At 32.3% G+C, this 15,180-nt stretch overlaps 1 protein-coding gene across 1 annotated transcript in view; it reads left to right on the top strand.

The window, feature by feature from the left end:
* LOC126736491 (uncharacterized) overlaps positions 1-15,180 on the top strand; it is a 31,978-nt gene extending 16,798 nt beyond the window's left edge. Inside the window, exons 2-5 of the mRNA XM_050440868.1 lie at positions 10,777-11,039; positions 11,092-11,208; positions 11,272-11,667; positions 11,723-15,180. Coding sequence (XP_050296825.1) covers positions 10,777-11,039; positions 11,092-11,208; positions 11,272-11,667; positions 11,723-12,128 — 1,182 coding nt within the window. The 3' untranslated portion in view covers positions 12,129-15,180. The remainder of the gene's footprint in view (positions 1-10,776; positions 11,040-11,091; positions 11,209-11,271; positions 11,668-11,722) is intronic.

The following is a 15,180-nucleotide window of genomic DNA, read 5'->3' as shown; positions in this document are numbered from 1 at the left end:
AGACTTGTTATTATTTTTTCAGAGAATTTGTGTGACAATTTATCATATCGCATGTGCATTTAGATTTATTCTATACATTGTGAATCAAGTTGTCATTGTAATTTATCTTTGCATTGATATGTGCTTTTGTAGTTGTTAGCTTTAGACTCTTGTCCAAGCCCCTACCGAAAAGCTAAGACTTCAACCAACAGAGTTTGAGGTACCTTCGAAACATAATTACTATAGAGTTAATTTGCCTTTTATGTATGAACTAAATTCTTTGTTAACTAACATTAATATTGAAGCAATGTTAGATACTAGTAGTCCTATAAGTCTCGTAAAGCAACAATTTTTACCTAGTGCATGTATAACTAAGAGTGGTTGCTACAAAAATCAATATTATGGCATAAATGGGTCAAGTTTAGATATTATAGGTACTTTTAATGGTAAGGTCATATTTAATAATTTATGTGCACCCATTACATTTGAATCGTGAATTTCGAAAAGGACTCATCTCGCTGATGAGATGAGTCCTTCTGGATGATTTATTTAGTAGGTAGATATTATATTCAATATATAATATATACAAAAATGATTTTGTGAAAAAATAGTTTTATCTTTGTAGGTGCATTCGAAAATGTTTCGATCTTTCCGATGATGCCAAAAAAGCAATATTGAATCGCATAAATGGTTTTAATACCAAAGATGAACAGGACATATATTCAAGGATTGATGGAGGCGTTCCCTGTGGATACTTCTAAACGTCAAGAAGATAAAATTAGTAAGCCAAAGAGTTCCTCTTATAAGTATTTTATCGAAGCAGATGGAAATAGAAAAGAAGTATGTAAAGTAGCCTTTCTAAACTTGCATGGTGTTACCGACAAGAGAATAAAGAGAATTCGACTACTAAAAATTGCAAATAAAAGCCCCCACGATATGCGAGGAAAACCTGCCGGGTCTAGAAGCAATGTAATGCCCGCAGAAACATGTGCTTTAATTCATAACTTTATCGAGTCAATTCCTGTTAAAGAAATTCACTATTCAAATAACATTGTAAAAAAATACTTATCATCTGTTTTGAATGTGACAATATTGCATGAGAGATTTTCGGCAAAATATCCAGAAAGCAAAGTAAATTATCAGTTTTTTAGAAATTATTTCAATGTAAATTTTGACTTGGCATTTGGTAGGCCACAAATTGATGTGTGCTCAAAATGTGATGAAATTAGCGTTAAGCTGAAGAATCCCCATTTAAACGATAATGCCAAGAGGGTCGCCAGTGCGGAGCTAATCATACATAAGCGTCGGGCATCGAAGTTTTTTAATAAAGCCAAAGCTATTACAGAAAAATGTAACGAGAACAGCAGTACCATTTTCGGATTGTCTTTCGATTATATGCAGAATCTACCACTGCCAGTACTTCCAGTCCAAGAAGTGTTCTATTACCGCCAACTTTGGGTATACGAATTCTGTGTACATAATTTGAAAACGGGGAAGGCATCTTTGTATTCCTATCACGAGGGCCAAGCGTTGAAGGGACCAAACGAAGTAGCTTCGTTTTTAAATGACTTTATATGTAAGAATGTTCCTGGGCAAAATAAAAATAATACCATAATAAAATATCTTATCGCTTTGTCACTTACTCGAAATTTAAAAGTTTTTCTTTATTTTCCCCAAAGAGGTCATTCCTTTAATGACTGTGATAGAGATTTTGCAACCATAAAGCCTAAGATTAGAAGAGAAGATCGTTTATTTACTCACAAGCAGTATACGAATTTAATACTCAGTAGCACTAAAACAGACAAATTTTGTGTAAAAACGATAACTTATACCGATATCATTGATGTCAAGGCATGGTGCAAAGTACACTTTAAAGCAAAACCGTTATCAGAAAGATGCCATGGAAAAAAAGTTGCTAAAGAAAACAAAGTATCTTTTCAAGTTTCAACTTTTTATGAATTTGACTTTAATCCAGAAAAGCCTGGAGAAGTTTTATGCCGCCCCTTCATTGACAGCGAAATTAATACTGAAACTTTTAGCCTTTCAAAAACTAAAGGTATTTGTGCTAATCTTCCTACTGTTGAAGACTTTCCATGCTACTCCTTAAAACTGCCAATAAATAACTTTTACGATAGCATTTTGAGCTGGCCGACTACTGACAGAGAAGCAGGAGCTGACATCGAACAAGACTTTTAGCAGAGTTACTTTTTATTTGTTATTATTTTCCAAATAAATTAACAACAAAAATGTTGATCTTTAAGGATTTTTTTAGTTTTTTGTATCTTTCTTTAAAAAATAAAGTTGAAGTTTCTTTATTAATGTTCTTGTGATTATATAACCTCTCAAGTGGTGTTTAAATTTCGAAAACGGCTCATCTCGGAAAATTCTAAAGTCCATTTTCTCCATGTATACCTATTTGAAAAGAAAAAAAATTGGCAAGGTTAAGATGTCAAACAAAGGTTGTGAATATTAGGAAAATTTATATTCTCGTAGTTCAAATCTGTCAGAAGCAATTCAGTTTTTAGCTTTTCCTGGAAAATTACGTTTTTGCGAGATAAGCCCTTTTCGAAATTCACGATTCATTTTAAGTTGTCTCGAATGAAACAATGTGTTTCCCAGGTATTGTTGGAAGAGATTTTGCCTCATTGCAAAGTCTAAAGATCACTTTAGATAGTGATGTACAAATTATAGAGCGCCCTTATGCTGATCCTTTTCCATAAGAACTCCTTTTAATTGAGTATGATCCTCAGACAACCCCATTGAATATTAACCGCAAGTTAGACCCAAAAATTTTTTATGAAGTTGAAGAAATGTTCAATAAAGAATATTTTAATGCCACTAAACTTTTAGAGTCCCAAACCAATTTTGAAATAAATTTAATTGTAAATAGTAAAGAGCCAATAAGTTTTAGGCCCAGAAAGTTGTCATATACTGAGAAATTAGAGTTACAGCATATTATTGATGACCTATTAAAACAAAATATAACTAGAGAGAGTGATTCGCCCTATTGCAGTGCTATAGTTTTAGTAAATAAAAAGGGTAAGACAAAATCTAATGGTCAAGCGAGGACGGTATCATGGATAAAGGCAGCGTAAGAGACAATAATTCCCAGAATGAAGACGATTCTGAGAATTACATAACACAATAAGGTTTAATTTTTGTGTAATTTCTATTTTTAATTGATAAGATCGGGTCGATCTTTAGTCAGGTTAGGCCGAAACTGTTAGGTTGGCATAAGTGATTGACAAGTAGAGATTATGACGTGACTCGATTATGGCGAGACGTATTAATTTAAATTGTGGAGGGTTGTTGGGTGGGGTCAGAAATAAAACAGAAACCTGTTTACCTAAATGTCATAAAATCATTGTTGATTCTAGTTTGCCCACAATAACACCTACAATTTAACCCATGTTAAAAATAATTCTACGCTCCTATTATAAATGTGTTTTAATTATAACTTAAGAAACCTAGACTTAGTGTCCTGAGGATGACTTAATATAAGTCGAAACGTCGACATTTAGATAAACAGGTTTCTGTTTTATTTCTGCCCTCACCCAACAACCCTCCACAATATTGAAGATATTGGGTCACAAACACGAAATTGAAAAGTATTAATTTATGTATTTCAAATTAGGGATTTATAAGTTATGAGTTGTAATTTGTGTATTTATTTAACCGAATAAAAGGCCATTCTACACTTTGTTGTATTTTTTTCTGTATCCTTTATTAAAATTAACATTAACAAGTGTCGGATTTCTCTTCGCAATATCCGAAAGAGAACACAAATGATCCCGAATTATGAGCAACTAATCATTAAACCAATTCTGTTTTTATTTTGTTACTTGAAATTATAGCTTTTTTAGAAAATTAGATTTTTCGAATATAAAATTTGACTCATATACTCATAATCCCAACAAATAATTTAAAAAAAATATATATTTTTTAAATTGTAAAATACATTTTCTTTATTCAAAAAATCTATTGTCCCCTTTAATTTTTAAAACTACTGATTTTCAAATATTATAATAAGAAATACATTTAAGAAAAATTCAAATTTTCAAATGCAATTTCCATTTTTTTCTAAATTTAAAGGTTTATATTTTCAAAAATGCACATTTTTTAAATTATTTTCCTAACCTTTATTCAACATGTAATTAATTTTTATTTTTTGCCATATTTTAATTTTAATCAAAATTTTTTATTTTACCTTATACTCTATTTTATTTTAAAGGTTTCATCATAATTTTTATTTAATAGAAACCATTGTCATTAATACATACGAATAAAATACGAATTGTCAATAATAATAATAATAATACTGTTCCTTTTTAATTTTAATATTCAAGCAACTTATTCTACAACGACACTACAGAAAAATAATTTTAAAATAAGAAATATAAAATTAATATATTATATAAAAATAAAATTAAAAATTGTGCAAATTCAAAGACAAATTTACTAGGTATATCCTAAAGTAAGTGATATACACAATAGATACAGCAACATAACACAAAGCAACAATACATATAAAATAAGAATTATTATAACCTTTAACTAAAATTATTAAATGTAGAAATAAAAAATTAAATAGACATTTACACATACTGAAACTGAAAAAATTTTTATAAAATAACATAATACTAAAAAAAATAATTAAATTAGGATTAAAATGATAAAATGTATAAAAATTGACATTCAAACCCACTTTAAATAAATTTCCTCAAGACCACATCAAAACTCTAATTATTTTTATCATTTTAAATTGTTTGTATTTGTTATGGTTTCCTACAGTATATGTACCTATGTACCTCGAGATGAAATAAGAGAATTTAAAAATAAATCGATGTTGAACATAGTAAAGAATACCAGCTCAGTCAATATCCCTCTTGAGCAATTTTAACATAGTGCGAAGGAGTTTTCCTGGTCTTCGCAAGTATTTTAAAAACACTAAACTAAGTAGTTCTGATCATATTCACGTGCTGGGTAGACACCATATTTTCTGAAAAAAAATCAGGAATTTTGTCGCAAAATTATAAAAAAAAACTCATATACAAAACAATTTACATAAGAAATTATCATATTAAAATTTACTTATGTATAAAATCCTGCCATTGACCTCCAAAAAATGTTGATCTCTTCCAAGGTCTCTTGCATGTGGGTCATCGATGCCACGCGCGATTTGTTTGTGGGTTGACGGTTAACGAGCGTGTTTATGATCTTCAATGTTTATTATACTTTCCTGCGCTCTTATAGGTGATCAGTTCATCCATATTTAGGTCATATGATGCAGTCAATGAAGACTGCAAGAAAGAAATACATTTTCAGAAAAATATCTATAAGGGTGTCAAATTCATCAAAAAAAAGTTTTCTTAGGACATAGGTTCATAAGGACTTTTTTGCTTGATATCATCTAAGGAGACCCGTCCATCCCTAATAAAGTCGTAACTCTTTGCCATTTTTCCCTCTCTCGATTTCCGAATTTGAATTGATAAGTAAACATATGACCCAATGCCATTAATAAACTAACAAGTTCCATGAGAGGATGATGACATCGAAAAAGAACTGTTACAAGAAAATTTAATAAATATTACTTGTGTCGATGCCTACGTATTTGTATAATGAAGCCAAATTCCACATTTACCGTTGCCCGTTGGTTATTTGTGTAAAATTTAGCACTGGCCTTCCTCTTTTATGGGCTCGATGCTAATTTGAAGCCGGATTTAAATCTTCGTCCAAGTCACACTTTCAAAGACGTGTAGTAAGTATTAATGCGGCGTAGGTCAATATGTGCAGTTGGTACCCGCCTACTAACACTTTTGATTTTAAATACTTAATATTAGACAAAGAGTTGTTAATAAGAATATTTCGTAATTTGTATTAGGTGGGTTTGTAAATAAAAATGCTAATTTTCTTTGTCTAAGTTTTATTTTTTTTTTCTACACAACTGGTTTTTATTGGATATACAATTTTGGGTTATACGTACCACCTCGCCTTTAAAGTATATATACACCTATACCTACAATACAATGTTCTAAGACAATCTGGGATATAAAAGGAAAAAAGTATGTTATAAGAAAAGACGTGACTGGAATGTTATACGTGCAAAGTGCATATTCTCGGATTATACCTATATTAACAATATTTTTTATACCGTACGTATTTTTGCCTAAAAAATTATAAATACAACAAAATAATAATTTCAATTGAAACTTTTATGTTTTTTTCTGAACCTTCTTTATATTTAATTAATTTTTATAACACTTGTTTTTTTTGAGAAAAAAATCATAATTAAAAATAAAATATATTAAAATTCAAATATTGTAAAAAATTTCAAAAGACCTTAGTTCTTATTTCTTTTTGGTTTTCCTTTAATTAAAAAAATATTTATTTATTTATCTCCCTTTAAAATGCAAAATAATATTGGGTTTTAAAGGAACACTTTTTATACACATTTAAGAATTATTGCATGAAAAGAATGATACTACATACATTTAAAACTAAACCTAGACAAAATAAAACAAGTAAACAAAAACACAATACATAAACTAAGTAAAATTTTCGAAATTAACAGCTTTTCCAAACTACGCATTTAGTTTAAAAGCACCCTTTATTTGTTTTACAGAAGAGTTTCAAAAGTCTATACCACGCTTAATTCTTTCTATATCACACTTATTTATAGGTGAATAATCAGTGTTATTAGTAGAGAACAGTCTATTATTATTTTATTTATAAGAAAGCAGTCTTTATATTTAATGTGATTAACAACATAATAGATAAAAAGTGCTGAATGCAAATTTCTCTTATTATCGAATCGCTGAATTTTAAAACAAATTAACATATCATTATGGAAAATCATGTATGGGTATGTACCAAACTTTCTGACATAAAAAAAACCTTAAGAATCGTTTTTGAACCTTTTCGCAATCAGATTAACATTGAGTTCGACTTGTGGTGCCCATATAATAGAGGCCTAATTCAAGTGAGGTCTAGTATCAATAAATCTAAATTGAAAGGCTAATATCTTATCTAGATAATAAGGTTTTCATTTAGATTGATTTTCAGATTTAACCTATCGGAAAGGTATGACCTCAGGAACATATATGCTCCTGAAGCAAAACCAAATTTGCTTACTTTTTCAATAAATATACAGGGTGTTTCAGAACTATGGGATCAAACTTCTAGGGGTCTACAGGAACCCATGTACGGAAATCTGTCACTACGCCACTACGGCCCTAAGATGCGTTTAAACTTAGAAAAAATATTAATTACCTAAATAGGATCTTATGCATTTATTTTTACCTTTTGTACATGATACCATCACAACAATTGTTCAAAATGTCTTCCTCCAACCTCAATATACCGATTTAAACGCTGCACATGATTTCGACGGACTACACTAAAAATTTGATCCTCGTTTTGAATGATTTCAAATGCTGCTGTTATTCGTCCAATTAAGTCTAGCTCTGATTCTACTGGAGTTTCGTAGACTAAAGACTTTACATGTCCCCACAAGAAAAAATCGAGCGACGTTAAATCGCGTGACCTAGGGGCCAAGAAACTGCTCCACCTCTGGCAATCCAACGGTGCCCAAACCGCTGAGCCAAATACTCGCGTACTTGTACAGCAAAGTGAGCCGGCGCTCCATTATGCTGAAACCACATTTGCTGTCTAACGTTTAGTGGAACATTTTCAACGAGTTCTGGGAGAACTTCCTCCAAGAAACGCAGATAAATAGGTCTTGTTAGCCGTTCCGGTAGAAGGTATGGCCCGATTAAATAATCATCAACAATGCCTGCCCATACGTTGACAGACCAACGATTCTGATGTTTTCTTGGAAAAACTGCATAAGGATTTTTTTCGTCCCAAACATGGCTATTCCTACTATTAAAAATACCGTCTGTGGTGAAAGAGGCTTCATCGGTCCACAAAACATATCGTAAAAAATTTGGTTGTGCAATGATGTGATCCAGAAGCCATCGACAAAATTGAACTCTAGGATGATAATCGGGTGCAGTCATACCTAAACTTTCTGGAAGTGGTAAGGATGAAGTTGTTGCTGGTGTAGTACCCGCCAGACAGAAGCGTTACTCGTATTCATATTCTTAGCGACGTCACGTGTGCTATTTGATTGTTTATCGGCAACTCGCTGAAGCACCTCTTCTTCAAATTTCACCGTTCTTACGGTTCGAGCAACACCAATATCATGTATCTTGGTCTTAAACATGCCTGTCTCAGCGAGCCGCCGATGAACCGCAATAAACTTTTTGTATCCAGGATGCTGTCGTTCGGGATAACGTTAATGATACAACCGCGATGCTGCTCGTGCATTGCAGTTTGTTGCTCCGTATTCCAAATGTATATCCGCCAATTCTTGATTGGTAAAGTCTTCCATTAGCAATAAATGTTTAAAAATTGTAAGCTATAAAATGTTTAAACATGACATTGAGAATTGACATTGATAAGCGTTGATTTTAAACAATTGTTGTTATGGTATCTATCATGTACAAAAGGTAAAAATAAATGCAGCAGATCCTATTTAGGTAATTAATGTTTTTTATAAATTTAAACGCATCTTAGGGCCATAGTGGCGTAGTGACGCATTTCCGGACATGGGTTCCTATACTTAAATGGATTCTTCTGTTGCACTGAACATGAACAACCCCCAGAAGTTTGATCCCATAGTTTTGAAACACCCTGTATAGTGATCAAATTGATCAAAAGCTTTGACGCAATCGACAAAAATGACATCCAGTTGAGTTTTACGATTTATGACCTTTGCTGCAATACTTGTAAAAGAACACAAATTTGACACATTGAACTTGTACTGGTGAAAACCCATATTTTTCTGAATGGAACCTATCTCTTAAGTAATTTAAAAAATTATTGTAAAGCATGTGTTCAAATACTTTAGAAAATTAGTATGAAAGGCACAAAAAAATTCTCTGCAGGTCCTTTAACAATATATGATATATGCTGGTATATTGTCCTTACCTGTGGCTTGTTTTGGTTTTAGTTTTTAAATGCTTTGAAGAATAATCTCAATTGTCATTTTTGAATAATAAAAATTCCGTTGATTCAGTGTCAAAAACAGAGTCAAAGTATTCTGCAAAAACATCTGCAATATCGTGACAGCCACTATGTCTACACCTTCATAAGATACCCAAACGTAGTCAGTTTATTTCCTCCCTACTTAGCTGTTTTACCTCTCATCTTAATTATTTGTAAAGCTTAAACCAAAGCATTTGCAGATTTATTGACCTGCCTATGAAGACACTTCTTACATTTTATCTTAAATATAAACTCAGAAGTAAAGAAACCCTTAGGATACCTATTTGTTCGCAAAGCATTCCTTGACTATATTTTGGGTATTGGACTGATCAATGTATGCATACAGCTTTCGTATATATCCACATCTAAGCACCCCTCTAGATCTGCTTAGTCCATACCATGTATAAGGTCATATAAAAAAAGAAAATCGCCGTTTGCATAGGCTAAAAATGAGTTTTTAATAAGTCTTGATCGAATGTAAAACACTAAATGTGACAATGAAATCAAGGCACAAGTAGTACACCGCATTTAGTTAAATTGTTGACAATCATGTTTGAGAATATTAAATTCAACCTTCTTTCCAAGCGATTATGCACTGAGTGGTGTTGACTAAGGTTGTGAATTTAAAATTGTTTAAAAAATCGCATTTTGCATAGCCTCTATTACGATAAAAAGGTAAATTAAAATCCCTTATGAATAAAAAAATTTACATTAATACCCAAAACATAGTTTTAAGAGGCAAATACGGAAGACACCAACAAAAAAATACTTTTTTTAATTTCCTAAAGTTTTAGTTCCTTAAATTTTATCTTTATGGCAACATCGGAATTTATTCGCTATTCAGTGAGGCCGCAGTATGCTGTCTACACGCTTTCCGGCTGTCACCTGTCAGCTAGGGACCGTTTTATTTAAGGTCACTGGATTGTGAAGGCTACCTGCACATAGAAGCCACGTAACGAACCATAGAAATTACATAACCAAATTGGCAACAATAAAAAGAAAAACAATTAAAGTAACCAAAATTTATTAAGCTATCGAAATATTTCTTGTCACGGAAATAATTTTTACCGCGGTTTCGTATAGCAGTTTGATTGGCAAGAATATTTTTCTGTGTTTTTATAAACCGTGTCAACCACATTTACCTATTATTTAAAATACAATTAGAGCGTAAACTATTTTACATAAATATAATAGCCATAACAATATTATAATAAAATATGCATTTCTTTGTCATTCTTGCTAAAACGCTATTTTTTACAGTCTGTTAAACAAAAAAATCGATTTTTAGGCCAAGTTATTGGGTTATAACAAAAATAATTTTTCAGAGATTGGAGGGACATAAAGTCAATGGTCTCAAATTATGTTTATTTTTTAAAAAACGATTACACGTGTTTCGCCCTAAGGCATCGTCAGATCGGTAAAACTATTGGATTAACACCACAAACATTTAAGTTAAAACAAAAACAAATACTTAATATTTTTATTTTATTTAGCTTTGACACCAGATTTAATGTGAACGTCAGCATTATTTTTTATTTTGTATGTATTTATTTTTGTTTTAACTTAAATGTTTGTATTAATCCAATAGCATTACCGATCTGACGATGCCTTAGGGCGAAACACGTGTAATCGTTTTTAAAAAATAAACATAATTTGAGACCATTGACTTTGTGTCCCTCCAATCTCTGAATTTTTATTATTAAGAGGTCTCTTTGAGAAAAATTGACTACTTTTTTGAATTTTTTTCAGATTTGTCTACACACCATGACCCCAACCAAAGCGGACGAATCACAAGAGGAACCTCCAGAGGGCTATTATGCTTTCGTGGAATCTCCAAATGCTGAACCCCCACGTGTCAGACCTCCACCCTATAGTTACACCCTTGCAGACTGCAAAGAAGACTTAAACAGATCGCCCCATTCTGCGCTGTTTAATTTATGCGGAGACTTGAATAAGGGTACGATCCCTAAAAACCCTATGGGACAAAATGTGTTGGGGTCAGCTTATCCTTTGTAAGCCATTTTTTGGTTGTTTTGTACCATTAATTAATGAAACTTTTTTCAGTGAGCTTATTAGAAATATGACATTAAAATACCTAAGCAGAACCTTACCCATCTTGAAAGCTGATGAAACTTTACCCAAAGTGGCTCAAGTACAAGAAGATTATATTTCACAGAACTCGTAAGTTGCAATAATTTTTATTACTTAACCTAATCCATGCCTCATTATTTCTGTTTTCTCCAGATTAAATCCGTATGAAACAAGTAACAATGATAGAAGTGACAGAGTGAGACGCTCAACAAAAAAAGACTCTACCATCAACCAAACCGCTACTCTACAAAACGCAACCAAAGCGGTTGATAGACAAGGTCGTAAATTCTGCGACCAAGGCGGGATTTTTTGCACATTATACAACGTAATTAATGGAGAGTCCAGCAATCAACCCACCCCGGTCCAGCATCTACCATTAGAACGAAGGGACGATGTTGTCCCCACAAGGTACGAAGGACCACCGACTCCTTGTCCTGCCAAAGTAGAATATGCCACCCCAGTATTTGCTAAGAACTACCAAGGCACTTGGAGATACGTGGTGCAGATTCCTTATGAAGGATACTTCACTCAAACTGTTGAAGTTACTAGGTAACATCTCCCACTCTTAGATTTTTTATAGTCGTTCATAAATAAACGTTAATAGGTGTTTGCAGTCCAGATGTCACTACTTGGATGGCGGGTGTCTTTCATCGCCAAGGTGGTCAAGTCTTTTGGTAGCAGAAATCTACTATCCGGACACCATCTTAAGTAACGCTGACCAAACCAACCCGCAAAGAAGCCCAGTAGCTGGATCACAACCACCATCTGTTCAAGATTTCCAGAACTATCAGCAGTATCTTCAGAAACGTGCTGGATTACAGCCAGGCGCATCAGAACCGACTTCTACAACTCGTCCGATGCATTGCGATGGGATCGATGCTCTCGGTTGTTTCCAAGTCAGACTTTATTACGATTGGTTCTTGATCCCTGGCTCATGTAAATGCTGGAGACCCGATTACTTTAACAAATACGTCAGGAGAAAATCACCTGCTACGACAGTAGATGTTTAAGCTAGAGCCAGATGTTTACCTAAGACTGAGTCTAGACCTTATTGTATGTTATGAGAAATTAATTTGGGGAATTCAAGTAAGTTGTAGAGGAAGATGTACCAGACTTGGATTTCTTTAAATTGACCTTAAGGGGAGTTTTTTTGGAAGGGTATTTTGGTTTTAGGGAACGAGTGCGCCCACTAAACACAAAATTATTGGTTGAAGAATGTTTCTCAGTGACCCTTGAGTTATATTCCAGTAATATTCTAAAAGTTTAATAATTTGAGATAATTATTATAGAATATACCTGAAATGTTTAGGAGGTTCTTCGAATCTTAAAGTCAGGGGCGCATTTTTTTTAGGTGACAATTATGGGTTAAAAATATGAGATGGTGCTCATTCGCCATTTTGAAACTGTTATTTTTCGGTTGAACAATAGATTAGAAAATATACTTGCTAGAAAAACTTGTTTATGTTTTACCTATCTATTATTGATTTATAATACCTTAGAAACGGAATATGTTATGGTAGCAATAATACCTGCTATCACACCTAGGGCATTATAAGCGGGCATTATGATAATGCCCGGAAATTTTATTGCTTATCCAATTTTATTTCTTTCATAATAAAGAATAAACATTCATTTTATACAAAAAATTATGTTTCTTTAAATACTAAAAATTAAACTTTATTTCCAAAATAAAAATTACAATTTTGAAATGTCTCGGAAAATGTAGCTGATCCCACTATAGAATGGTCGGTGTTTTTTGTGATGGTAGAGGTGGCAGCACTAACGCTATTTTGTATAGTTTGTAAATTGTCCATTAAAGAATTTACAATAGTCGATACGGAACTAACCTCGGAATTAACTGAATTGGCAATCATTTTGGCTACTTTATTTTTGGATGAAATACTTTCTTCTATATATCCTTCAGCTACTGAAGAGCTTTTCCATTTCCCATGTTGTTTTAGCATTTCAAACGAAGCACCTGCCTCAACAAGTAAAGTTGACGATGTGCGACGCAAACAGTGACCGGTATAAGCTTCTGCATTATCCAGTTTTAAAAATATTGCTATCAATGTTGGGATGCTTCCTATGGTATTTTTTCCAACAGGTTGTACTGGACAGCGACTCTTTCTATAGGTAAGAAAGAATCTTTGCTCCTTTATTCCAGCTGGTCTTAATGCTGCGTACTTTTTTATTAAATTTAAAGCGCCTAAATCTTCTTCAATGATAGTCAAACTTTTTGAAGTTGGAAGTTTTAGTTTCTGGTACCTTTATAACCAAGACCGTTCCTCTATCTTCAATATCATCAATGGTCATTTTGACCAACTCATCTCGTCTTAAACCTCCAAAAACACCTATTACCAATATGACTTTGTGTACCAAGTAGATATCATCTAGAGCCTTCTTAATAAATTTTATTATTTGTTCTCCTTCCAAAACTTTAGACTTCTTCGGGACATATCCTTTCGACTTAACTTTTAAAAAAGATATGAGACGATGGTGTTGCGAGATGTCTATATTTTTATAGACCATTAACGTAGACCTTAGGGTAGAATACTTGGTCCAGAGAGAGTTCGGACTGTATTTTTCCGACTAAAAATATTAAAATTTGTTAAACATATGTACCTATTAAAATAAAATCAATAACTTACCAGTTTCTGAAAATATGCCATAAGAACGGTTTCGGTTATTTGAACAATTGCGTTGGCATCTTTCCAAATACCAAATATGCCATACTCCCGATCATACTGTTGCCTTGATTTAACTGGCAAAAGATTTTCGGTCTCTTTTATGGCCTTTTCTCTTATATTTTGTGGAATTTCTTCCATTTTAAGCAAATATTTAAACAAAAAATGCCAACTGACTAACTGACAGAAACATCAAAGTCAAACTTAAATAATCACTGCAAGTCACTTGATAAATTTCTGTAGGTAGGTATGTACGTATACCTACCTGTACAGGTAGACCCTATTTTTTAATTAATATTAAAATTATTTTTGTTCATAAAAATCAATTTTTAGGTAAAACATAAAGCATTGTATGCACCACGGGCATTGTTAGACTTTAATACCCATCAGGCGGAAGCCTAGCTCTCGAGCCAAAGTCCGCCAAAGGCCCTTGGGTTACTATTTCCACCTTCCGGGCATTATCGTCCTTACAATGCCCTTGATACATAAATAGCTATTGTAGTTAGCTATTTTCCTTCTATAATTTTTTTTGTTAATGGATATATTAATATTTTTCCGTCACGTCACTGTGACTTAATAGTGTTCAAAAAAAGCCACGCCCAAATTAAGGAAAATATTAGGAATTAAAAGTTATAAATTACAGAAAAAAAATTACGTCACGTGACTTTGACTTGATTGAAGTGTTAGTTTTAATAATTGAATTTCTTTTCCCCGTTTGCCACTTTGAAACTGCTGTTGTTACGTCACGCCCAAATTCCTTAGAAGAATCCTGTAATATTCTTAAATAATTATTCGCATATTTTTTAGAGAATATTTCTGAAACGTCTTCTAATAATTACAATCAAGAATATTAAAAAATATTCATAGAACATCTTAAAGTGATTGTGTTTAGTGAGTGTTACAAGTATAGTTTTCAAGATTTGTCAAAAACATGTTTCTCTATATTGCAAAGACTTATTGTTAAGATTTTATTGTATTATTTCAGCACTTTTATTTGAGATTTCATTACGGAATATTTCTTGATCAATTAAAACTATCTATAATTTAACATTAATTTAATGCGGCAGTTATGATATGGAAATAAGTAGAATTTATTGTAATTTAGGTGTATTTTTAATAAACATGTTTTATAAGGTAAAATGCGTTTCCTGTTATGTTCAAATGAGCAGTGGCGTACCCAGCTTCTGAAGACGGAGGGAGCAGAATTTTTGCAAAGCAAAATAATAATAATAATTACTAACGTTTATGTATTCATTACTCAAATTGTAGATACATATAAATTACAAATAAACAGATTTAAGTAGATTTTTTTATGCCTAGTTTTGTTAGCGAATAGCTACCTAAAGAATATATTATATTATATAAGTATCATAGCATA

This window comes from Anthonomus grandis, chromosome 5 (genome assembly GCF_022605725.1).
Source record: "Anthonomus grandis grandis chromosome 5, icAntGran1.3, whole genome shotgun sequence".
Classification (NCBI taxonomy): Eukaryota; Metazoa; Arthropoda; class Insecta; order Coleoptera; family Curculionidae; genus Anthonomus; species Anthonomus grandis.
This window is presented reverse-complemented; position numbering and strand designations above follow the sequence as displayed.